The 26,966-nt window shown below is 36.7% G+C and overlaps 1 protein-coding gene across 2 annotated transcripts in view; it reads left to right on the plus strand.

Moving 5' to 3' along the window:
* SMCHD1 (structural maintenance of chromosomes flexible hinge domain containing 1) overlaps nt 1-25,270 on the plus strand; it is a 127,607-nt gene extending 102,337 nt beyond the window's left edge. Inside the window, exons 45-48 of one of the 2 annotated variants that reach the window (XM_027526268.1) lie at nt 5,664-5,835; nt 15,547-15,705; nt 16,002-16,104; nt 25,017-25,270. In XM_027526268.1, coding sequence (XP_027382069.1) covers nt 5,664-5,835; nt 15,547-15,705; nt 16,002-16,104; nt 25,017-25,071 — 489 coding nt within the window. In that variant the 3' untranslated portion in view covers nt 25,072-25,270. Of the gene's footprint in view, nt 1-5,663; nt 5,836-15,546; nt 15,706-16,001; nt 16,105-22,575; nt 24,728-25,016 lie in introns of those variants that run through there. The other variant, XM_027526269.1, reaches the window with a different exon arrangement.
* Nucleotides 25,271-26,966: the final 1,696 nt, after the last annotated feature.

Consider the following 26,966-nt stretch of genomic DNA (forward strand, 5'->3'; position numbering starts at 1 on the left):
TGTGTGAGGTAACGCCATTAAGGTTTTTAGAAACCTTTTTCTCGCTAAAAGCATCTGGAAAACAGTGCCTTAAATCTTTCTGAGGTCTTAACGTAGGGGCATCCTTCAGTTCAGTTCAGCTCAGTCGCTCAGTTGTGTCCAACTCTTTGCGACCGCATGAATTGTAGCACGCCAGGCCTCCCTGTCCATCACCAACTCCCGGAGTTCACTCAAACTCACGTCCATCGAGTTGGTGATGCCATCCAGCCATCTCATCCTCTGTTGTCCCCTTCTCCTCCTGCCCCCAGGCATCCTTCATTGACTTGGATTCCAAGGCTACATTACACTGACTGTGCACTGGGTTTGATCTTAGCCCGGAGGCTCTCCGTTTCTTTTTCAACAACATTTTTTTGGCCAAACAGTCTGGGAAGGAAAAACTGTCCAACTCAGCAAATTCTTGATTAGAAATATTTGAAATTATTTCTGAAAATGAATTAATTCCTACTTAGTTTATCTCCCATTCATACTGGCTCATTCATAACTGACTACTGGCTGGGCAAACGGCAAGGGTTATAGGCTGGCAGACTTAGATCTCTCCACACAAGCCACTCCTTGTGGCTGCTGGGGATTTTATCAGTGGCATCTGGGTCCTAAGAAGGAAAATTACAGTGGTGAAGACAGAAGTTACAGTCTCTTAAGTCCCAGTGTCGGGAAGTACATTTGGTTGGTCAGAATCTGGCCAGCCTAGATCCAAATGGGGGAATAAGGAGTTTGGAATAGACTCTTTCCTTTCCATGGGAGAGGCAAAGTAGATGCCACCTTCTTTATATCATCATATATTAAGATAATTTATCTTACAGGCATACTCTCACAAAAATATTCACTGGAATGTTTAAGAATTTTTATCAGGAAATTTTGAAAGCAGGTAAAGGCCATCAGTTAGGATTGCACCACTCCATTATGGTAATTTATACAGTAGAATAGTATGTATCTATTAAAAAGATTTAAAGCAGATTGATGTGTCCTAATGAGGAAGACTTGCAAAATACATTGTTTTGTTGAAAAGCTGCAAAATGGTAATGTACAAAATTAAGCCCTTTAGAAAATAAGTTTATGTAGTTTAAACAAGATGGGAGAATATATTGTATACTGTTGTATTTATTAAGAAAGATTAACCTTTCTATATTACTTTTAAGTTTTTCTTCATGAGGAAAGAAAGGCAATCTATTGTGAAGAAGGGCCTTTCAGAGGGCTGTTGTCAAGACTGAATAAAATAAGAAAATAAGAAATGAATAAAATTTCAGTAAAGGAATGATCTATTTGGATCTGAAATCCAAAGGTCTTGAATTTGTTGATATAGAAGAAGTACTAAATTTAATAAATATGGTGTTAGGGACTTGGAAATAGCAGGTGATAAACATGTATATAAACATTATAGGCTTGCAAAATATTATAGCTGAAAATGAGTGAGAGTAGTTACTGAAGAGAAAACAGAAGTCAGTTTAAAATATGATCTAGTACTCTTAAATAGTGTATTATAAAATCATGGATATCTTAAAATCATATAGTCTAATAATCTAGATGAGAAACCTTAAGTACAAAACAAATAGTGGTTCTGTATCAAGTCATAGTACTAATTAATGGCAAAACTAGAACTACTCAGAACAGATTTTCTATGCGCCCAGTTAGAAGAAATAGTAAGTGTGTCTTCAGTTTAGGAGAGCTAAATTAGTGAGATTACTGAAAATTAAAGAGCTAATTGGGGAAAACTATTTGGCGTCTTCATGAATGGTTCCTTATGAACTTAAAAATGGCTCTAATATACTGTATCAGAAAATGGCTGTGGATGAGGAAGTTGCTATATTCCGATGGTGATTACCATGTTTATATGTCCTGAATTATAAGTCAGAAATCATACCCATTAGAAGTTATGACAATATATGATCTATTAGGAGAAGGTGAGTAGCTTACTAGTGAGGATGAATTAGCAAGTTGAGTAATAATTGGTAGATTCTGTCAATAGTTCAGTCTGTTACTTGGACATGTACAATGTATGAGACACAGTGAGGTGCTGTTATAATTACTGAATAACCAGCTCTGTTGAGTAGAGTGGTGGGACCCTGATTTGTAGCTTTTGCCAGCCCCCGCAGTGTGAATACTCATATCCTGGCTGACTTCCAGCAGCCTCTGTGTGGTCACTGACTGAGGCGTTCAGGAGGACCTGGTTCTCCCAACCCAGTAAATGCTGGTTCTAGCATATCACTAGCACAGTGCTGGGCTTTGAGGGTTATACAGAAATGGACTAGACAACTCAGATAGCCAAAGAAAGTGCTAGCAGAGGTGAACTAATAGGCCATTTCAAAAGGCTGATTCTAGCTATATATCATTAAGATATCTTACTGTAAGAACTGGCAAGAATGTAAGAATTCTAAGTGAAGGTGAGAACCCAGAGAGATGAACGTAACACTGAAACCTAATTTTTCTTTGAGAATATTTGTCAAACTAATGGAACTTGAGCATTAGTTGTCTCTCCCTTGGAAGGCTCAGAGGATAAGACATACCAGAATGTGGAATCTGCTCGAAGAACCTCTTTCCCGGTAAATTAGAATCCCCAAGAGGGCTAACCCTTGGCATAAGACTGAACAAAAGAAATGAGCTTCCTCCTCCATCTCAACTCCAGGCATTTCTGGACTGAAACAAAACTGCCTTTCTTGAACTTTAGCACTAAGTAGAAAATAAACAACTATTTTCCTAGAGAATGCATTAACAAATTGGTTGTCATGTATGTTTGCAACCTGCATTCATAATACTTGAATGGTCTTCAAGGTAATACTTAAAGGTAAACATTTGATTTCATCTAATGCTGGACTTGTAGTGTCCTTAGATATGTCATCAGAGCAAACAAAATTCTCTCTGAAAGAATTCACCTTTATCTTAAAACTGAAGTAATTTTTATATTGAACACAAGAGCAAATATTTTAAAACATTTAAAATATATAAATGTTATAAACACGTTTAGTAATATTTAACAAATACTAATAAAAATATTAAACATTTAAAATACATTTCATAATATATTTTACGAAAAAGTGTTGAATATAAGAGCAGGTAGATTTGAAAAAAATCAAAAAGAGCATCTAAAAATAAAAAGTATAATAAAAGTTAAATACTGGGCAGACTTAACAGCTTAATAGAAAATTTAGTCAATTGAAAGATAGGTCAGAAAAATTATCCAGACTGCAGCCCAGAGAGAAGGAATGTAATAGAGAATCACTAAGGATAAAGTTAAAAAATCTTTTTTTAAAATGTTTAATCAGAGTGCCAAAGAGAGGAGGATAAAAGGATCATAGGTAATACCTGAAGAACTAATGGCTGAAAACTTTGAAGAACTGATGAAAAACATCAATGCATAGCTTCAAAAAAGTAATAGACTATATGTGACAAAAGCAGGGACAGCATTTGTTCCTTACAGTTCCAGCATAGTTCCTCATAGTGATGTCTTTGCTTCCAAAGTTAATGAAATCACTCCACTTACCAAATATTGTTTTCAAACTCTTCTAAGAAATGGCTTTTATGACATCTCTTGGTCAGATCATTAGGTTTCAGTAGTCTTTTTATTGTTTACTCTTCGTAAATTCTTCATGCCATTTATACTGATTCAACCTTTGTTGATTCCATTCCTTGCTAAATCCTTCCAGCAGTTGCAAGTACTGCCCAGAACTGTAGCTCTGTTTACTCACTGAATTTGCAAATGCTGTCTTGATCTTTTCCAGGTCAGTGGCAGTGGCCTTGCAGCAGAGGCCTAGTGAGAGCTTAAGTTGTTTTTTTTTAATGGTAAATTACAGTAAAATACATGTAACAAAATTTAGCGTCTAAATCATTTTTAAGTGTACAGTTTCACTAGTGTTAATTACGTTCACATTGTTGTTCAGCCAATTTCCATAACTCTTCTTTTTGTAAAACTGAAATTGTACCCGTTAAATAGCAGCTTGTCATTTCCCCTTTGTTCTGTGCCATTTGAGAATTGGAAGACTGTCCCTTTAACCACAGGCCTATAACTCATACTGTCAGTGCATTAACAAGAGGAGACAAGAAATTTGAGTGTGTTTATTATTTAAGATGGTACTAAATCTGTAAAATCATTGCCTGAATCTGATTTAAAATAAGTTATTTGATTTACTATATATATGATTATTGGATAATAATAATATGGTAATAATATGTGAATTCAGTCTGTATTTTTTTTAGTCTGTATTTTTAATGTTCACTTGTAGAAAGCATACAAATCCAAGCCAAAACTAAGAAAGTAAGATGTGATACTTTATTTTACTAAAAGATTCATTTCACCAAAGAATTCACCACAGATTTTCTTCAAGTAGACATTCCATTTTATTTAAAATTTATAGGAAGTATCTAATTTGGGAAAGCATCTGTCAGTTACCTTGGAATTATGTCAAAAGAATAAATATTAGTCATAATTTTCTGTTACATGTCCTATTGCTTTTCATTTTGAAAATTGAATTGTATTTAATCTTTTATAATTCAGAAACTGCTTGATCTACTGTGTTAGATTGAATTAGGTGCTTCTACATGTTGCTAAATTGTCTTCTTTTCAGTCATTTTTTGATGTATGCATCCTGTTTCATTGCGTGGATGTGCCATACTTTATGTAACTTATTGAATGTGCAAGATTCATACTTTTCATTATTAAAAGGATGTTTCAGTCTACGTTGTTCACATCTGTGATGATTTTTTCTGGCATATTCTTAGAAGTGGAATTTTTAGGTCATGCAGATTGTTAATCTTTTTAGCACTTGTCATGTTTCCTCTGAGATGGGCTGTCCCAAAGCAGATTAATGTTAATACAAGAAGACCCTTTCTCCAACATTCTGCCTGGGTGTGTGTGTTGTGTGTGTATTTTAACATTTTAAGTAGTGAAAATTCTCATTTGAGCTCCAAGTTATTTCAGTTTCACTTCTGATTACCAGTGAATTTGAACATTTTTTGTATATATCTCCTAGACTTTTTTTTTGAAAGCATATTCCTGAAGATCATGAAATACTAAATCTAAGTGTTTCTCTTTTATTCCCTAGCTTCTCTGAAAAATTTAATTCTTGACTAACACTTTCTACTTCCCTTTCCATGTCTTAGGTTTTACTACATAATTCTAGTTTCCCCAGCTCTCAGATAACTGGCTCTTTTTCTTTGTACAGCTGAAATCCTCTGAAGATTCATCCCTTTGCTCTTCGGTTGTATTTTCTTCAGTCTAATACAGTACTCTTTTTGCTACCCTTTGGGCATCTGGAAAACTTAGGTCTAACAGAAGGAAACTAAACTAAGTGATACAGCCTGGATACTGCTTTGGGTTTCTAGAAGCACACAAGTCTCTGGCTTGTCCATCTCTCTTCCTTCCTCTTATCAATCAAGCCATCAATCTCAATTTCACTTTTTCTGTCTTTTCTCTGTTCTAGTTTAGGTAACGCTTATGAGGCAGTCTAATTCATCTCTCTGTCTCTCGTTTTCCCCCCAGTCATCTTACACATCACTAGCTAATTAATTTTGCAAAAATAGTACCATAATCATTGTCATTTCTTATCTCAGAATCCTTAAATGATTTCTCCTTTCTTAGAGCAGTTGAGTTAAATTTTATAGACTCACTAATTATATCCTGTTACTTACAATAGGTTGTTAAAATTACACACTGTCCTACACTGCTGACCAGAGATGGAGATCGCATTCGAAGTAATGGGAAGTTTGGGGGCCTTCAGAATAAAGCTCCTCCAATGGATAAACTCCGGGGAATGGTGTTTGGAGCTCCAGTACCGAAACAGTGCCTGATCTTAGGGGAGCAAATAGGTAGGTTAAATAAGTACTTAATAATTTCTCATTTGATTTTAACCCTTTATTTGGACCTTATTTATTGAGACTCTAGCATTGAAACTTAACCATTAACAGATACAAATAAGATGTTTTTATCCAGTACTTCCAGCATTCTAACACCAAATAGTTTTGAAATACAAATATAGGAAGTAGGTTTTCCCTCCTGTTCTCATTCTTATCTTGAAATAAAGGAAAGATTGCCTTGTTGAATAAACCAGTATCTCATCAGACCTTAATACTTCTTTTTATATCAAAGTTGTTAACTATCTAGATTCATCTTTCTGGTGTGCGTGACATGTGACCTCCCTTCTGCAGGCTGTGTCGCCTGGTTCTGGTCAGTTGATACAATTGTCTGTACGTCCGTGCTCTGAAGTGCTTATACTTTACAGGGTCCCAAATGGGCCATCACCTAAGAGTTGTTTGCTTTTAACTTTGTATAGTTCTGATAGGCTTGATATCTACTTTCCCAGCAAAAAGTAGTCTGTTGCTAACTCAAGATAGTAAATTGTAGTTAAACTGTAACAAAGTTTATCATCTTAATTATTTTTAAATGGGTAGCTCACTAGTGGTAAGTACATTCACACTCTTGTGCAACTAGTCTTCAGAAACCTTTTCGTTTTGTAAAACTGAAGCTCCATACCCATTAAGGAGCAACTCCCTGCCTCCCCTCTTGTCACCTGCCCGCCACACAGGTTTCTGTCTCTGAATTTGACTCTTCCAGGCACCTCTGTATGTGTCAAATCAGAGTGTCCCTTTGCGACCGGCTAACGTCACTCAGTGTCATGTCCTCCAGGCAGGTCAGTGTTGTAGTGTAACTCTGTGTGTGTCACAGTGTGTGTCAGAATTTCTTTTTAAGACTGAATAATATTCTGTTGTATGAATATACACATTTTGTGGGTTTTTAGAGTATAGTATACATAGAGAAAGGTGCACATTTCAAAGCATACACGTTTTTCACAAAATGAACGTTGCTTCTGTATTAAGAAACAGAACGTTATCAGCCCCACAGAAGGCCTCCAGGCCTCTTCCAGTCATAGCCCTATCCCTCTCAAAAGGATAACAACTTTTTTGACTTAAAAGAGCATAGATTCGTTTTTTCCATTTTTGTACTTTATCTACATGGAATTATACAAGCCATGGATTTTGTGTCTGGCTTTGTTCAGCCCTGTGTTGTGTGTGTGTATAGTTGTAGTTCATTTTAATTGCAGGATAGTATCCCATTGTGTAAATACACCACAGTTTATTTCTTTATTATTATACTGCTGAGGAATTTGGGTAGTATCTAGCTTGGGGTTACTACTTCAGCCCCCAACTACGTTTAAAATAGTAACTGAGAAAGATGGTAGAAAGAAGGCTGTTTTGTATTCTTTATGAGAGAGTCAGGTGCAGCTGCAAGAGGATACATGGGAGAGGCTCAGACAGACAAAGTTGGTGTAGTCACAGGTCCTAGGACAGGAGTCACCGCCTGCCACTCAGGGCCACATGGAAGACACTGGGGTGGTCAGGACTCAGAAGACAGGAGCACGGAGAGTGCTTCTGCCACAGCCTTTATATGGGGGATTTACTGGAAGCACAAGCTGGAATCAAGATTGCCGGGAAAAATATCAATAACCTCAGATATGCAGATGACACCACCCTTATGGCAGAAAGTGAAGAGGAGCTAAAAAGCCTCTTGATGAAAGTGAAAGAAGGAGAGTGAAAAAGTTGGCTTAAAGCTCAACATTCAGAAAACGAAGATCATGGCATCTGGTCCCACCACTTCATGGTAAATAGATGGGGAAACAGTGTCAGACTTCATTTTTGGGGGCTCCAAAATCACTGCAGATGGTGACTGCAGCCATGAAATTAAAAGACGCTTGGTCCTTGGCAGAAAAGTTATGACCAATCTAGATGCATATTGAAAAGCAGAGACATCACTTTGCCAACAAAGGTCCGTCTAGTCAAGGCTATGGTTTTTCCTGTGGTCATGTATGGATGTGAGAGTTGGACTGTGAAGAAAACTGAGCACCAAAGAATTGATGCTTTTGAACTGTGATGGTGGAGAAGACTCTTGAGAGTCCCTTGGACTGCAAGGAGATCCAACCAGTCCATTCTAAAGGAGATCAGCCTTGGGATTTCTTTGGAAGGACTGATGCTAAAGCTGAAACTCCAATACTTTGGCCACCTCATGCGAAGAGTTGACTCATTGGAAAAGACTCTGATGCTGGGAGGGATTGGGGGCAGGAGGAAAAGGGGACGACAGAGGATGAGATGGCTGGATGGCATCACCCACTCGATGGATGTGAGTCTGAGTGAACTCCGGGAGTTGGTGATGGACAGGGAGGCCTGGCGTGCTGTGATTCATGGGGTCGCAAAGAGTCAGACACAACTAAGCAACTGAACTGAATGTAAAACTTGACTAGAGGAAATCACAAGTAGCAGTATTAGTGTCAAGGCAATGGCACTAAAAGCATAAAGATGAATTCATTTTGATAACAGATATATTTGATACTAGAGGTCCAAAAGTTAATGAACTTGATACAGTAAATTACAAAATCAGAATTCTTAAAACTGCTGATTGTACAAAGACAGAAACCTTATTATGAGAAACCATTAATCCATGACAGGTCCTTAGTCAAAAAACAAGACATTTTCTACCTAATAAGTTGTAAGACCAGTACTTTAGGTATTTATAGGATACGTCACAAAAAATGGTCATAAATTCAGTTGATCAAATTGCTACTCAGCTACAATGAGACTACAAATTATAAAAAGCAAAATTTACTTATATTTTTAATATAATGTAACAGAACTAAAAATAACTTATTTCTTCCCAAAGTAAGCTCAAATAGGTAGATATTTAGAAACTATTTTTTCAAAAAAGTTTTAACTATTAAAGAGAACAAGAACATTACACATTATATGTAGGAGGCATGAAAACACCCAAGATCAAATGTAAATCCACAGGCTTAATGCTTTTATTATTAAATGAGAAAAACAAATTTAACCATTCAACTCAAATGACAGGAGGAAAAAATACATCTCAAGAAACAAGTACAGCCAAATGAATTGGGAAAAAAGAAAACCTTTGTATCAAATAATATATAATTCCTGAAGGTGGTCTTTGGGCAAAATAAATACAAAAAGTAATGGCTCTGAGAATACATTCAGACAGAGATTTCTTAGGTTTCTATAATATTATAAATACATTTAGTATGTCCAAATAAAATGAACTACATTCTGGAAAATTGCAAATCAAATGAACAAAATTGATTTAAATAAGGCAGAAAACTTATATAGGCCATTGCCTGAGATATGGTCAGAAAGCTAACTCCATCCTATAGGTTTTTCATGAGTGAATTTCAAATATAATTTGTTTCAGAATATAGATAAATATAGAGATCACTCAGGCCATCTTATGAAACTGATAGCAAACCTGTTTCCAAAAATGGCACAGGCAAAGAAAACTTCTGTGACCTCTGAAGCTGTGTTCAGGAAGTTCTTAACACGGTACGACAGAAATCAGAAAGCTTAATCTTGACAGTAACACTTTATTTTATTGTTCCTTTTATCTGCAGTGGTTTTGCCCCAGATAATGTGCATGGCTTGCTTCTTTTCTTTCCTATTGTGTAATGTCACACCTTCGTGGACTTCTCTGACCAGCCAGTCTAAAATAGAAGCACCCACCTTGGAGAAATGGGCTTCTTGACATACAAGTACTGGCAGATGTGAGAAAAGAAAACATTTTATAGTTATTTTTTTTTAGGTTTGCATAATTTTAATGCACCTTGAAGAAAATAGAAGGGCAAATGACAAACTGGGGGAAATCGCATATATGGTAGACAAAGGTGTAGTGTCTTATTAACAGCAGCCTTTAAAAGGCAAGAAAAAGGACAAAGACTGATAGAAAAATGGGTGACATGAATAAGCAATTTTCAAGGGAATAATAGTAGTTACTGTTGGAGGGCTTGTTACGTCCCACATACATTATTAAGCTTATCACTTCAATTTCATTTACTGCTGTTCTCCTCATTTTACAGATGAGGAATTTGAGTCTTTAAAAGGTGAGATAACTTTCCCAAGTTCAGGATAGTGTATGCGTTCATTTGTCCAGTGACACAAGAGAGTAGAAATAAAACATTTTTTCCCTGAATACATAATTGAGATAATTTACTTCTCCATTACCCTTTTCTGTATATTTCCAGACCTGCCTCAGTGTGTGTCACTTTTATAATCAGAAAATGTTACCAATTGGTGTTTTTGTTTTTCTAAGTAATTGTTTTTAATACTCATTTTCTTTGAACCAATAATTGATCTTACAGGAAAGAAGCCTAAGTAAACAGTTCTAAATACAAGCAGGACTTTCTTTTTTTCTTTCTCAGATAGATAGTATAGCCTTGTTTTTCAAGGAAAACATAAGAAATGTTAAATGCTTTAACTGAATTTATATTCTGAGAGATGTCTATTAAAATTTCATTTGGAAAGTACATAGAAAATAAAATTACAAAAATCACGCACGTTAAAAATCAAACCTGCAGACATGTGGAATGAAAACAAAAAAGTGAGGTGGTAAACCTATCAGTTTTTTCCCAATCTCTCTCTCTTCTGTATTAGCCCGAGTTTTCTGTAGAGATCATATAAGTAGAAATAACTTTTTTTAAATATTAAAAATAAAATAACTCTGAACATTGTAGAAGCCAGGATATGACCGTAAGAAAGGAGAGTGGTTCATAGCAACTAAAGAAAGAAAAGGAATTTTAAAATTTCCAATAAGTAATCAATGTGTAGTTTATAACTGTGACATCATCAGTCTCAACACTTTCATATACTCCAAATACATATGCACCTGGCCAGCCTAGACATTATTTATGTTTTATTATGTCATGCTTAATTTGTTAATACTAATATTTAACCTCTCTGTACATTTATTGGGTTTTTTGTTGTTTTAAGTAAAACTATTCTTAATTTTTTATTTTTAATATTTTTAAGAGGTAGCAACCAAGATTATTGAAGGTTTGTGGTTTTCAGGACAAAGATATTTTGTTCTGTTTTGTTTTATACTTACTGGAAATTGAGCAGATTGAATACCTGTGGACCTGTCTACTGGCCACCCCTATTTCATTTACACCCACCCCTCTCTCAGCTTGCCTTCTTCCTGTTCACCCCTGCTGAAGGCTTTTGGAACAGATCAGTTATAGTAAATTTTTTCACCAATTTTTTTTACCCAGTTTACAAGTATTTATCAGTTTTTTGCCAATGCAGAACACAAAGTTTTAAGAGACCTAAATGCTACTGAATAAATCTACTTACCTGTCTAACTGCTTGCATCCTCCAGTGGTGAGAAGATGGCTTCTGCCTTCTTCAGTTCAATTCAGTTCAGTTGCTCAGTCGTGTCCGACTCATTGCGACCCCATGAACTGCAGCACTCAAGGCCTCCCTGTCCATCACCAACTCCCGGAGTTCACCCAAACCCATGTCCATTGAGTCAGTGATGCCATCCAACCATCTCATCCTCTCTCGTCCCCTTCTCCTCCTGCCCTCAATCTTTCCCAGCATCAGGATCTTTTCAAGTGAGTCAGCTCTTCACATCAGGTATCCAAAGTATAGGAGCTTGAGCTTCAAAATCAGTCCTACAAATGAACACCCAGGACTGATCTCCTTTAGGATAGACTGGTTGGATCTCCTTGCAGTCCAAGGGACTCTCAAGAGTCTTCTCCAACACCACAGCAAAAGCATCAGTTCTTCGGTGGTCAGCATTCTTTATAGTCCAACTCTCATATCCATACATGACCACTGGAAAAACCATAGCCTTGACTAGACGAACCTTTGTTGACAAAGTAATGTCTCTGCTTTTTAATATGCTGTCTAGGTTGGTCATAACTTTCCTTCCAAGGAGTAAGCGTCTTTTAATTTCATGGCTGCAGTCACCATCTGCAGTGATTTTGGAGCCCAGAAAAATAAAGTCAGGCTCTGTTTCCCCATCCATTTGCCATGAAGTGATGGGACCGGATGCCATGATCTTAGTTTTCTGAATCTGCTTCCTTAGCAACCCCAAATACTTGTCTAGTAATAGCTCTTCAGATATAGGTATTTTCAACTATTTGTATTATTTTTAGTAGTGTTGTTTCTTTCCCTGGATACATTGAAATAATCTATATATCTTTCTTAATAAATAGCATACAGAAATGAACACATTGTAATTTGAGCTTTTGTCCTTTCATATGAACTAATTTTTTATTTTAAAGTATTTTTTCACTAGTTTATAGTAAAGCATCATTAGTTTTTTCCTATATAATTAAAATTTTCAAACAACATATAATGTATGAGCTCTGAAATCATTTATAAACAGAATTAAATATGAATTTTTGGTTTTTCTCTTTTGAAAAATTTTATTAAATGAATTAGAAAAGACTTTTTATAAACACCATGGTAAATAGGAATTACATTTCATATCAAAAAATTGGGAGTTGCTAAGGCATATTAGCTCAAAATCCTCCAAGCTAAGCTTCAGTAGAAGCTGAACCTGAATCAAGAACTTCCAGATGTACAAGCTGGATTTAGAAAAGGCAGAGGAACCAGAGATCAAATTGCCAACATCTGCTAGATCATAGAAAAAGCAAGGGAATTACAGAAAAACATCTACTTGTGTTTCATTGACTCCACTAAAGCCTTTGTCTATGTGGATCACAATAAACAGTGGAAAATTCTTAGAGATAGGAATACCAGACCACCTTACCTGCCTCCTGCAAAACCTGTATGCAGGTCAAGAAGCAGCAGTTAGAGCCAGACATGGAACAACAGACTTTAAAATTGGGAAAGAATTACATCAAGGCAATATATTGTCGCCCTGCTTATTTAACTTACGTGCAGAGTATGTCATACAAAACGCCAGGCTGGATGAAGCACAAGCTGGAATCAAGATTCCTGGAAGAAATATCAGTAACCTCAGATATGCAGATGACACCACCCTAATGGTAGAAAGCGAAGAGAAACTGAAGAACCTCTTGAAGAAAGTGAAAGAGGAGATTGAAAAAGCTGGGTTAGTAACTCAACATTACAAAAAATGAAGATCATGGCATCCAGTCCCATCACTTCATGGCAAATAGATGGGGAAACAACGGAAATAGTGAGAGACTTTATTTTCTTGGGCTTTAAAATCACGGCAGATGGTGACTGCAGCCATGAAATTAAAAGATGCTTGCTCCTTGGAAGAAAAGCTATGAAAAACCTAGGCAGCATATTAAAAAGCAGATTCATCACTTTGCCAACAAAGGTCTGTCTCGTCAAAGCTATGGTTTTTCCGGTAGTCATGTATGGATGTTGAGAGTTGGACCATAAAGAAGGCTGGGTGCTGAAGAATTGATGCTTTTGAAATGTGGTGTTGGAGAAAACTCTTGAGAGTCTCTTGGATTGCAAGGAGATCCAACCAGTCAATCCTAAAAGAAATCAGTCCTAATATTGGAAGGACTGATGCTGAAGCTGAAGCTCCAGTACTTTGGCCACCTGATGTGAAGAGCCAATTGATTGGAAAGACCCTGATGCTGGGAAAGATTGAAGGAGAGGAGGAGAAGGGGACAACAGAGGATGAGTTGGTTGGATGGCATCACCTACTCACTGGACATGAGTTTGAGCAAGCTCCGGGAGATGGTTAAGGACAGGGAAGCCTGATGTGCTGCAGTCCATGGGTCGCAAAGAGTCAGACAAAACTGAGCAACTGAACAAAAACAACAAAGGCATATTGAGTTAAGTTGCTTCTGCCCATCTTAGGCATAAAATATTTGCTGTTAGTGTTCCATTTAATAGAAAGTATTTAATAGTCCATCTTTCAGTTTTATAAATAACAAGTTGATTAATATAAAGCCTTTGACTGTATTGTTTCTTGAGTATTTAAAAGGACTCACAAAGTAGGATTCAACCCTTAATCACTTAAAATTTTTTTACATTGTCTTCTGAGTTAGGTAGCATCCCTGACATATGGGTCTGAACATCATTTTGTACCTTATTCACATAGAAAATAAGCACTATTTTATGCACATAGAAAAATGAAATTAGAAGTACTTTCAAACCAGAAAACCAGACTTTTTTTAGTGGCTACCTTTGAGTTCTCAATAAGTCATAAGGAATTAAGACACATAAGGACTTTGTCATTACTGAATTACATATATGGAATTCGTATTTAAATATACATGAATATGCTCATAATGTTCACAGGTGTGTGTGTGTGTGTGTGTGCTTACTCATTCCCAGAAAGCTGGATATTTTTTTAAAATACTGTTATTGATCCTTAAAGTATAGAAAATCTCATATATCATATACTCTTGACTAAATTGATTTCTTCCACAGGTTCATATGTAAACCCACTGTATATATTTATTAAACATATGGGTGTTTATATGCCCATTCCCATGAATACTGAACATTTTTGTGTGACTAGAGTCTCAAAGGGTCAAATAGTAAACATTTTAGGCCTGTGAGCCAGGAGACAAAATTGAGGGTGTTATGAACATATTTATATAACCATTTAGAATGGAATCATTTAAAACTGTATAAACCATTCTTAGCCCATGGACTAAAGTATAGTCAGTGTATTTAACCTATAGTGTCTAGTAATTCATACAAAAAGGCAATAAACAGTCTCAAACTTGACTAATATAATATATTTTTAAACAAAGAAAGTTACGTTTTTTGAAAGCTGAGTGTCAAGAGTGTTTGAAAGCTGTGTTTAAGGAAATGGCCATGTCTGTTGGAAGCAATGATGTTCTAATAATGCCATGTTTAATGCATTCTTCCCCCAACCCCAAATTTGTGTGGAATTAGATTGAATACTGAATATCAAACAGGATGTAAACACTGACTGAGAAGGTGAATTTTTTTTTTTTTAATTGTGGTAAAAGTCACACTCAGTTGAGTTCAGTCACTCAGTCATGTCTGACTCTTTGTGACCCCGTAAACTGCAGCATGCAAGACTTCCATGTGTATCACCAACTCCCAGAGCTTGATCCAACTCTTGTCTATCAAGTTGGTGATGCCATCCAACCATCTTATCCTCTGTTACATAAAATATACTATTTCAGCCATACTTAAACTATACAGCTCAGTGGCACTGAGTACACTCATATTGTTGTGCAACTCTCACCATCATCCATGTCCTGAATTTTTCACTTTCCTAAACTGGAACTCTGTCCCCATTGAACACCAAGTCCCCATTCTCGCTCCAAACCTCTCTTCCATCCACTAGCCCCTGGCATCTACCAGTGTACTTTCTGACTGAATTTGACTATTCTAGTTACCTCATATAAGTGGACTCAAACAGTATTTGTATTGGTGCAGACAAATACTGTTTGACTCCACTTATATGAGGTAACTGGAATAGTCAAATTCAGTCAGAAAGTATACTGGTAGATGCCAGGGGCTAGTGGAATGCATTTTAAGGTTAACATATGTCCTACAAACAGTTTGTATCTTCTTTTCCCTGTACAGTAAATTTATTAAAGTCAAGCAGCTGAAGAAAATTAAGATTTAATTAGCACCAGTCTTGTGCCAGGATCTAAACTGTGTTTTTTTCTTTCATTTGTTTACTGTGAACGTTAAAAGTAGCTCCATGTGTTACTGTAACACAACACTCAGTGTTGCTGGCTCTTCTTTCCTAAAATACTGTTTTGATATGATATCAGTAGTTTTAATCGAATATCTCTGGTTTCTTTGTAGATCTTCTTCAGCAGTACCGCACTGCTGTGTGCAGGTTGGGCAGTGTGAACGAGGATCTTAATGGGCAGCTGAAGTACCTTCACACTCCCGATATGAAGAGGAAGAAACAAGAACTTGATGAACACGAAAAGAATCTCAAACTGATAGAGCAAAAACTAGGTACTGTACTTTTTGCGAGATCCTTCTCTGCAGGAAGATAGTGTGCATGATTGGAGAGAATTGAGCTCCAGGAAGAAAGAGTGTGAATGACCCAGAACTTAAATCATAGACACTCTCGACCTCCAGGTGAACTGACAAATGTTTGTAACTATTCTCTCAGCAGGCATAATAAGAAGCATTCCCAGTATTATTTATTAATTATTCTTCTATAAATTAAGAGGTATTTGCTTTCATTGCTTATAATAATTCTGGTCCTTTGAAAGTTAATTTTCTCTGTTTTCTTTCTGTCTTTGCAGGAATGACTCCCACACGTAAGTGTAATGATTCACTGCCTCACCCAATGACAGACTGTCCAGTTCCTCCCAAGAGAATAAGAAGAGAAGCTGCAAGACAAAACCGGTGAGGCTACTGTGCCCTCAAAGCTCTTGGCTCATCATACTTTAACAATAGCATGAGGGTGTTTACTTGCCTGCCCTGAACCAGAATTAATTTTGTTTTCTTTTTAACCGAATTGAGTGATGGCTAATGAAAATAAGATGGAATTATTTTATATTTCCTCCTAGGATACTCTAAAAAAACCATTTTCTAAAATGATTTTTTGCACATTATTTGAAAACTTTCAAATACATTACATTCTGCTTTATAGGCTCAGCAACTTGACAAATACAGACTATGCAGAATCACTCGTACATTACTCATTTAAAAGTTGCTTATAGTATATTGTTTGGAAAATCACATGCCATTTGCACAACTAACCAAGAAGCCAACAAAGCCATCTGCAGCCTAACTCAATGAAGAAAATTGTCCATTTCAGATTAGATACTAGTAAGCCCATCCCACAGAAAGGCGCATAGTACTGGGGTTTCTTGTATTTCACGAATGTTCATTTGGAGTCTGCCTGAGTAAGTTTCTCCTATTGACCTTTGAGGAGTTCCACTGAGACCATGATATTTAGAATTGGTATTCCATGCCCTGTCCATCTACATAGTCTGTATTTATTGTAACTATTTGATTATTTTGTGCTCTGTGTTCCTGGGTAAATAAATGTGACATGGTTCTTGCCCCCATAGGAGGTCTGTAATCTTGTACCGAAGGGGGACAGTTCAAAAAAGTAAACCTTTTTCTGTATGTAAAAATATAGAATGATGTTAAGTTTTTACAACAGAACAGAGCACAAAGTGATACAGAACAGTGGGAGAACGTGATTGGCTGTTAGGGAAGATGCATTTAGCAGAGAACTGAAGGATGGGAAGTCAGCTCTGTAGGGATGGCTTATAGTCAGAGGGAGAAGAGGCGTGAAAGCACTAAGAAAACAACACGCCTGGCATGCCTGAGGAACTGTAAAGATGCTTGTGAGGCTAAAGGATAGTGGGTAAAAGCGAGGAGCCCCTAAGATGTGGTTGGAGAGCTAGACGGAAGCCACAGTATGCCTCTCCCCACAATAGTATCTTGAAAAAATGACACCAGGTCCTTACAGTGAACATTGATATATTCATATAGAAAAGACATGTTCATTCTTTCCTTACATGAACATTCTGGCTAATCAAATAACTGAAGAAAGTTCTTTATAGAAGTTCTTCTTTATAAAGTTCTTTATATGAGAATGAAGTGTATAAGAAGTCAGATAAAATGAAAACATCACTTTAAGCTTCCACTCAGTCTTTCTCAACTGGAGTTCTTTGCAGGAATTAAGCACTGCAGAAAACCATGACACTCCTGGGACAGTTCACACAGCTAACATTCTGGATGAATAAAAGGAGGTTAATTCATTGCATAGAATAGATACCTTAAGGTGTTAGAGTGTAAATCTCTCATGAATTGGAGATTTAACTGCAAAAGTATACAGAAAAGAAGGGAAATTTAGGAACAAGTTAAATGATGCCACCAGGCAGCAATTAGCCAAATCTAGAATGTCAAGAATGGGACACTATAAATGATGATTTTGTTAATAAATCAGTGACATTAAAAGAAACATAGGGAGGGACTTCCCTGGTGGCACAGTGGGTAAGAATATGCCTGCCAATGCAGGGGACAGGGATTCGATCCCTGGTCCAGGAATATTTTACGTGCCACAGAGCAACTAAACCCACGCGGCACAACTCCTGAAGCCCGTTGTGTCCTAGAACCCTTGCTCCACAACAAGAGAAGCCGCTGATGAGAAGCCCGCATGCTGTGACAAAGATGCCTAGGGAGAAGGATGAACCATTGGTTATAGAATAAAAATAACCGAGAGGTGTAACCATCAAGTGCACATTGTACAGCTTCTTTGGACCTGGATTTGAATCTTCAGGATGACAATTTTGAAAAAATTGGGGTAAATTTTCAATCACCTGGACGTTAGATATATTGAGGAATTGTGATTTTTGTGTATAGCAGTATCATAGAGTTTACAGTAAAATAAATATATAGTTAGAAATATGTACAGAGGTATTTAACAGTTGAATAATATGTCTGGGATATATTCTAAAACACTAGAAGACAAAAAAGTGACAGTAAATCAAAACAAGAAAGGGCAAAAGGTTATTATTTCTCCTGCTTTTCTGTAGGCTTGCCATAAATGGTAAAGAAGTATTTTATGGTAGATGGGGAACATTTTTCCAGTTTTTTAAGAGACCAAGTGAGGAAGTTCCTGCCAAGCAGTTCTAGACTAAAGTCCATGTTCATAGGCTCTCCTGCATGGACTTAACTACAGTTAAGACTTACAGTCACTGCAGAACCACAACCGATGCCATTGATCTGGACCTTGTTAATTAAGATTTTGTAGCAATTCAGAGGTGGTATGGGCTAAAGTTTCTTTTTTTAGTTTGTTGGTAATGGTATTTAGTAATAGTAATGGTATTTTCATTAAAGTAATGCATGTATATAAATCAAATGGTGTATATATTTAGTATACTGTATAATGTGAACTGCTGCTGCTGCTAAGTCACTTCAGTCGTGTCTGACTCTGTGTGACCCCATAGACGTCAGCCCACCAGGCTCCCCCGTCCCTGGGATTCTCCAGGCAAGAACACTGGAGTCGGTTGCCATTTCCTTCTCCAATGCATGAAAGTGAAAAAGTGAAAGTGAAGTCGCTCAGTCGTCTCCGACTCTTAGCGACCCCATGGACTGCAGCCTACCAGGCTCCTCCGTCCATGGGATTTTCCAGGCAAGAGTACTGGAATGGGGTGCCATTGCCTTCTCCTAACGTGAACTATACATATAATTTAACATTTTCTAGGCACCATTTTAAAAGAAGCAGCAAGATTAAATTTTAATAGTATATTTTATTGAACACAGTATACAAAGTATTATCATTGCAACATACTGCCAGTAGTATAGAAATTATTAATGAGACATTTTAAATTCTCTTTCATACAAAGTCTTCAAAATTCAGAGGACAGCAAATCTGTTAGGACTAGCCACATTGCAAGTGCTCTGGAGCCACACGTGGCTCATGGCTACCAGACTGGACAGCACAGGTATCAAAAGAACTCATGGTGATGAGATCTTGTTCCTCTGTACCCTTACCCCATCCTGGTTCCCAGAGGCAGCCTTGGTTTTAACTGCTTTAGTTTTTCTGTTTTTGGTACACATTTATGTATGTCAGTCTTGTTTTATCAGTTTTCAGACAGTGCAGTCCACCCAGCACCTTGGTGCGGAGGTCTGTCTTGTGTTGCCCATCTAATGACTTTTGAACTAAATTGTTCTTGTGGTTATTTGGTTACGTTCTCTCTTGCAACCAACAACGAAGACCTCTGTGCTTTTTTCAAAGTTATTGAGTGATAAGCAACGTATATTATTATGGCTCTGACTATGATACAGGCAGAGTTGTGCGCTAGGATTACATTTCCCTCTGTAAGATTCTAATGCCATGACCCCACTTAGGCCACCAGTGTTCCAAACATCAGAGTCAAGTAAATCTTCTAAACAATCAGTTCTTAAAATCATGTTGAATTTTAATCCAGTTCTTAGATTGTTTCTTGAATGTTGTGAATGTCTCTGGAGTTTCTAATAGTCTTTCTTTTTTCCTTCACTGTGTAACTTGATCATGTATTCTTCCACCTGCTTTAGTAACTGTTACTAGTAATCCTGTAGGTCTTCTGGGTCCTTGCTGGCTGCTCTCTCAGCAATCCATTGTTTCTCGGCTTCCTTGTCATTCTCTTATAACTTCTTAGGAAAGTGTATAAATAGAAACTGCATGTCTGAATCTGTCTTCCTCTGCCTTCACATTTGATTAAGGTTTTCTGGGGATTACAGGATAGAAACAAGGCTGGAATATCGAGGAGGAGGTTCTGGGAATAATCAAGAGACAGTGGGAACCTTGGACTCAGTCAGAGAAGTCCAGCCCAAAACAGGAGGGAGCGAAATGGAAGAGGAGAGAAAACAGAGCCTAGACCATGCCAAGTTTTCAACCCCAGGCTTTAAGAGCTCTGTTCTCTTTTTTCTAGGTATTAACACTTTCACCAGGAAGTTAGATAACAATGCTAATTAGTTAATTAAAAGTTGGTATCATGGCTTCCAATGTAGTTGGTGGCGCCCTAGAGGCTTGTCTGTTGCCAGCATCTACACACTAGCAACCTGCTAGTTGGCTCTCCAGCCATACCCTTAAAGCAAAGCCTTCTTGTCCACTCCCCTGCTCCCTCATCCCTTAAAATTCCTACTCAGAGAGCAGCCTTAATGGGAAAACAGTTCTATTTTTATTAATAGAAGACTAAATCCAGACCAGCAGCACAGTCCTTTTTCTTAAGTGTAATTGTACAGCTGAGAGTCATTATGCATATGAGGGGAGTCAACAACATGTGAGGGGAAATCCAAGATAAATAACAAAACCAACCCTGGAAGATGATTCAGCTGAACTCTCTTAAAAACTGTGTGTAATTTCTGATTAGATTGTGGAAGGAGTTACATTTGTGAAACCAAGAGGATATTAGGAGAAAGATACAGCCAGGACAGGATTACAGATCCCATTGCTGAAATTAAACCCTTTAAAGGACAGCAGCAGAAGCCAGGCAAGGAGGGGGAAAAAATTTAAAGGACTAACGTAAAGGAAACTTCCCAGAAAATAGTGGGAAATATGTGAAGAGAAAGGGGGAGATGTAGAGAACCAATTCAGACTATCAGGAATCCTAGAAAGAAGAAAATGGAGAAGAAACAACTTGTGGAAGAGAATTCCCAGGGATGAAAGGGCCTGTTGAAGGCCCAGTACAATGACTGACAGAAGATAACACCAAGAAAATTCATAGCAAATTTGTGGAATAACACGGGTGAAGAGTGTAAATGTTTTCAGAGATAGACCCATATTGTCAGTACAGCTTTTTTGCATACACAAAAAAACAAACATAAAAAAGCTGTTGTCATCGAGCTTTGTGGTGGCAGGTGAGAATGTAGATCGCATATTTGCTGTATTCTAACCTGGGGCTTCCTGTTTACATCCTGCTTATCTTTGGGAAATCTAATATCACTTTAAATTTCTATTTAAAATTTAAACCACTGTTTAATTAGTAATTTCCTCATCCCCAGTCTCTACCTGTTCTCCATAATTCACACTATATCAAAAATGTTACTGCATTTGAGATGAAAGTATCTTTAATATTGAAATAGTGATTTCATCCATACAGTGGAAAACAAATTCAGCAGTAGGAAATAGCAACATATGATATGTGTTTATATGTTATTATTAGTGTGTGTGTATTACCTATTTATATATTGTTGGCTTTTATAGGGATTATATATCATATTTCATCAACTGTAAGATGTCAGTAACTATTAAAAACATCATTATTCCATGAGGCACTGAAAGAAAACACTGCAGATTAACTCATGACATTATAAGGTGGTGTCAGAGATGTTAAATGTAGGAAAATGTGGATTTTAGAATCAACAGAATATACTTAGCAGTATATATTATGCAGTAGACTCATTTCCTTCAGTAGAGACTTCGGTTTTCTAATCGATTTTCTACTCATAAAGATAACAAATTAGCTCTTTACCAAAATTGTGTGTCTTTTATTTGGAGATGGCAGTTCAGGGAACTGTTGTTTAAAAAGAAAGTATAGGGCTTCCTTGGTGGTTCAGGGGTAAAGAATCCATCTGCCCAGTGCAGGAGACACAGGTTCAATCCCTGGTCTGGAAAGATCCCACTAAGGCTGTGTGCCACAATTATTGAGCCTGTGCCCCAACTGAGCCCATGACCCCAACTACTGAGCCCATGTGCCACAACTGCTGAAGCCTGTGCACCTTAGAACCTGTGCTCAGCAGCGAGAGAAGCCGCTTTAATTAGAAGCCCTTGTACCACAACTAGAAAGTAGCCCCTGCTTGCCACAACTAGAGAAAAAGCGATGAAGACCCCAGCACAGCGCCCCCCCAAGAAGAAAAAGAAAATATATCTGAGTAAGAAAATATCTGCATAAATATATACTAAGATGTTCACCCTCTGTATGTAAATAGAGTTATAAGTATTTTTGAATGTTTTTGCTTTATCTTTGTGACCTTTCTCTAATAAGCATTATAATTCTTGTTAAAATTTTTAAATGGTAATTTCATTTTAGGAAAGGGGAAAATAAGCAATAATCTGCAAAATTTGGATCTAGGATATAGCACTCCAAAGAACTATGCTACACAGAATTTATCTCTTCCTCTGTATATGTTAACTTCTGCTTTGCTGTCAAGCTTTTGTTTGTTGCATACATGTGAAAGAAATGCTTACATACAAGGATTTAATTAAGTCTGTTTATACCAAGAATTACTATAATTACTAGAACACGGTTCCACTGCGTATTTAACCACCCAGGTCTGATGAAGGAGTTACAGGGGAGGTCTGATGAGGGAGTTACAGGGGAGGAGAACTTTGGTATATAAAACTTAACTGTGTTTTTTTTCCACTTTGATCAGGATTATAACCAAAACTGATGTGTGAGAGATGACAGAAAGGAGGCCATTAGTCTCCCTAAGAATGCCCTGCCTTCTGCAGCTCTGTTTCAGAAGACCAAGAGGGTGACTTATGATGAATATTTCTGGGGATGATACAAGAACCTAGGCTTGCATTTCCATGTTTAGCCAAACAGGACTGGAAGCAACCATTCAGTTTTGTCAATCTCACTGGACAGTGTGGGCTTACTGGAATTATTCCAGTTGTCAGGCCTTTTGGTTGTCGTTATCTTGCAAATGTGTCAGAGGAAAATACGCAATTACAGCAGTGACTGCACAGCTGACACATAGCATTTATTAATCCTGAAGACAAGTGTATGTACTGTTTTTCAGTATGTTTATCATGAATATGCTAGAACTGTTTCTTGAGAGCAGACCTTTTTATTACTTTTGTGTGAATTTATTTAACAAAACTTTTTGTTGTGTCTAAGGAAAGTTCTAGAGGTTAGGTATTTAATTGGAAATTGAGAGGAAACTTGTAATTCAGAATAAAATCAGAAAAGCACAGGTATCTCGGAATTCACATCTTAAGATACATGGAAAAATATTAAATTGATGGGTTAACTTTTGACAGCATTTTAAATTTCTAAAGATTTATCTTGTGTATATATGTATATATATATAATATGCAGCAGCATCAGTTTTATAAACATCGTTTGACTTTATTAATACTAGATTATATAGTCTCAGCCTTAATTCTACATTTATGTTATTTTGTAATTTTTTATTACTATTTTTAAAGAGTTAAAGAAGTTGTACACTCCCTCATTAAGGGAATAAAGGTCTGCTAGAAGTTTGCTGCAAAAACATTTGAATTGTGTATTAATTCATGCTAATGTATGTCGATATATGTCTTTGTTGTCAGTCCAGGACTATTGGTTTATGTAGTTATTTTGTAAGGAAATACTTTTGGTACAGTTTTGTGGCCCAGCAAATGTGTGTGTTTTTTAATCCTTTCTGAATATACAGTGAGGTTAATAAAGAAGATTGTTCCTTCCTGTTGAATAGGTGTGTTTTCCTTTTTCAAAATTTAAAGTTCCATGAAAATTACCTTAGTGTAAATTATTATGATGTTTAACCTCGCTTTATAATTGGAAGGCATTTAACTGTTTTGTGAAAGAAAGAAGCAAAATGGCAGTAATGAGAATTAGTTAAAAGAAAGAGTGGATTTCAAAGAGTGGATTCCTTTTAAGTAAAACTAACTACTTATTAGTTATTAAATATTAGTGTCAAAAAGATAAGTTTCATCTTCTAAGTGTTTTTAACTTTTTGAGGTTATGACTTGGTTACTTACAGTTATTATGAAATGGATAGGATTAATATTTTTAGTCTGTAACTTTCAGATACTTTTAGTAAAAAAGTTTTAATTTGTCTCATTTTACTACATCTAATGTCTGCTAAACATTTTCATGGAATCATTTCATAGTTATATAGTTATAAATTTACTGTTATAGATGTTAATTTAAGATAATATTATTTTGCATGTCTTTTGAACACTTCAGAAAGAGATTGTTACATTTTAGCAGGCATATGTTTAGATTTAGAGATAAGTACCACAGAGTCAGACACGACTGAAGCGACACAGCAGCAGCAGCATTAAAATTTGTGGGAGGACTCTTGGCCTAAAAATTACTTATCTTAAATATAAGGCGAAGTTTCTCCACATCTGACTGGGGCAGGCAGTTATTTCACTTATGAATTCATCAATAACTTGAGTTTCTGAAAATACTTTACTAGTTAGAATTAATTCCCTTTTAGAGAGAAATCAAATTCATGTTAAAGAATCACTATTCCAAGGGACAAGCAATAGAGAGACATTGGTTATATTGTTTTACATTAGGAAGCCTAATTTCAAAGTAAAGTAATGTCTGATAATAGAAATTCCTAGTGTTCTGATTCCTTACAGTCCAGTAACAAATAGCATGAGGTAGAAAATATTTAAATTTTTGTATAGTACCATATTTAAATCTTATTAGTAGAATTTGTTTATATCTTTTTCACTTGTGTCTCGTCAGTTATTCTTAACTTCTGAAATTCTTGGTCGAAATGGAACATAATGTCTCATTTGTCTGATTTCATCTTAGTGGGAATAAAGAATTATGTTGCTTGACCTATTTATTTGATATCCACTATGAATATTTGAATTTTTTTATTAGGAATAATTAAACAATAGGAGTTCACTTTTATACTATACAAGACCATTTGTTATGTTGGGCTAGAAATGACACGATAATAAAAGATGAATCTTATACTTTGCATTTCTTATGATTTCACTAGTTCTACGATATACTGATAAATGAATGCCAAATTCAGTGAAAAAATACACTTCCATGTTTTTGTAGACTAGAAATATGCCTTGATTTGTTAATCATATTGCACATTTCTCTTCTTCAATAATTTTGCAGAGTGAATTTCTTCTATGAAGAGTTGCTGGGGGTTCCTTTATGGCCTAGTAGTTAGGATTCCGGGCTTTCACTGAAATCCATCCATGGTCGGAAACCAAGATTCTGCAAGCTGCACAGTGCAGCCAAGAAGAAAAGGGAGAACTGCTGACAGTTCAACTATGGTCCTTGGATCAAATACTAACAAAAAGTCAAAAGAATCATTTTTTTTAATGTGTTTAATAATAATTTTGAGCTCTGGCTACATTTGTGTTAAATGTTCATGTGTCGATTGCCTGATGTTTTTATAGTAGAATATAGATGTGAAGGACAAAGTAGCCTGGCATGCTACAATCCATGGAGTCACAAAGAATCGGACATGACTTAACAACTGAACAGCAACAATTGGTTAGAATGAAATACCAATTTCATGAGACATTTATAAATAGGATTACTGGGATGTTTCAAAATGTAAAATTAAAAAGTACTTGGCCTTAGTTTGAAATACAGAATGGTTTTTATCAGAACATTCATAAATTCATTAATGTAGCAGATACATATATCTGCTATATGCAAACCAGTGTGTCCAACCTATGGAAGGAGATAATAGCTACCACATGCTGAGTAAAACATTTACATATATTTTCATACATGTTTGATCCCCAAGTTAAATAAACATTGTATAAACTCTGCCTATGCTAATCTAGGCTTTAAAACTCAGCAGCTTCAAGACTAGGACAAATTATTTAACCTGTCTGTATCTCAGCTTTTCTCATCTTTAAAATGAGGATAGAAAAATCTGGCTTAAAACTCAACATTCAAAAAACTAAGATCATGGCATCTGGTCTCATCACTTCATGACAAATAGGTAAAAAATGGAAGCAGTGACAGATTTTCTCTTCTTGGGCTCCAAATTACTGTGGATGGTGACTGCAGCCATGAAATTAAAAGTGAGCTCCTTGGAAGGCCATGACAAACCTAGACAGACGTCACTTTGCTGACAAAGGTCTGTCTAGTCAAAGTTCTGGTCTTTCCAGTACTCATGTATGGATGTCAAGAGTTGGACCATAAAATAGGCTGAGCACTGAAGAACTGATGCTTTTGAACTGTGGTGCTGGAGAAGACTTGAGAGTCCCTTGGACAGCACAGGAGATCAAGCCAGTCCTGAATATTCATTGGAAGGACTGATGCTGAATCTGAAGCTCAAATATTTTGGCCACCTGATGCAAATGGTTGACTCATTGGAAAAGACCCTGATTGCCAGGAAAGTTTAAAGGCAAAAGGAGAAGAGGGTGGCAGAGGATGAGATGGTTGGATGGCATCACTGATTCAATGGACATGAACTTGGGTGAACTCCAAGAGGTGGGAGGAACAGGGAAGTCTGGTGTACTGCACTCCATGGCGTTACAAAGAGTCTGACACGACTTGGCAAATGAAAAACAATATACCTATTTTGTAGGGTTTCATAATCAAATGAAACAACTGAATGGTGAATGTTGTTTGGCATGTAGATTTCCAGTGGATGTCATTTTCTTCCCTTTGTTAGGCAGTTATACAGACAGTCACTACATCTGATGAGAGGTATGTGTGAATTGTAGGGAGATGATGGAGCATGTGACACTGAAACTGGACCTTGATGGGTTTGTAGGATTTATGTGTGCTGCGATTTGGGGAAGGACAAGTAGAATGCTACGAGTGAAGACAATGCGACATAAAAGGCAGCGTTTCTTTGGAAGGAGCTCAAACTGACTCGAGTCCAAGGGAAAGTAAAATCAGATATAATCTGGAAGCGGATCTCTAAGACCTTGGGCTTTTAAGGAAATATTGAATCAGTACAAGTAAGTTTTTCAGCAGTCCTAATTAAACCTGTGCTTTAAGAATTAAATGTGGGGGAATCCCCTGGCAATCCATTGGTTAGGACCCTGTGCTTCCACTGTAGGGGCAGGGTCGGGGGCACATAGGCTCAACCCCTAA

Source organism: Bos indicus x Bos taurus, chromosome 24, assembly GCF_003369695.1.
Source record: "Bos indicus x Bos taurus breed Angus x Brahman F1 hybrid chromosome 24, Bos_hybrid_MaternalHap_v2.0, whole genome shotgun sequence".
Lineage (NCBI taxonomy): Eukaryota > Metazoa > Chordata > Mammalia > Artiodactyla > Bovidae > Bos > Bos indicus x Bos taurus.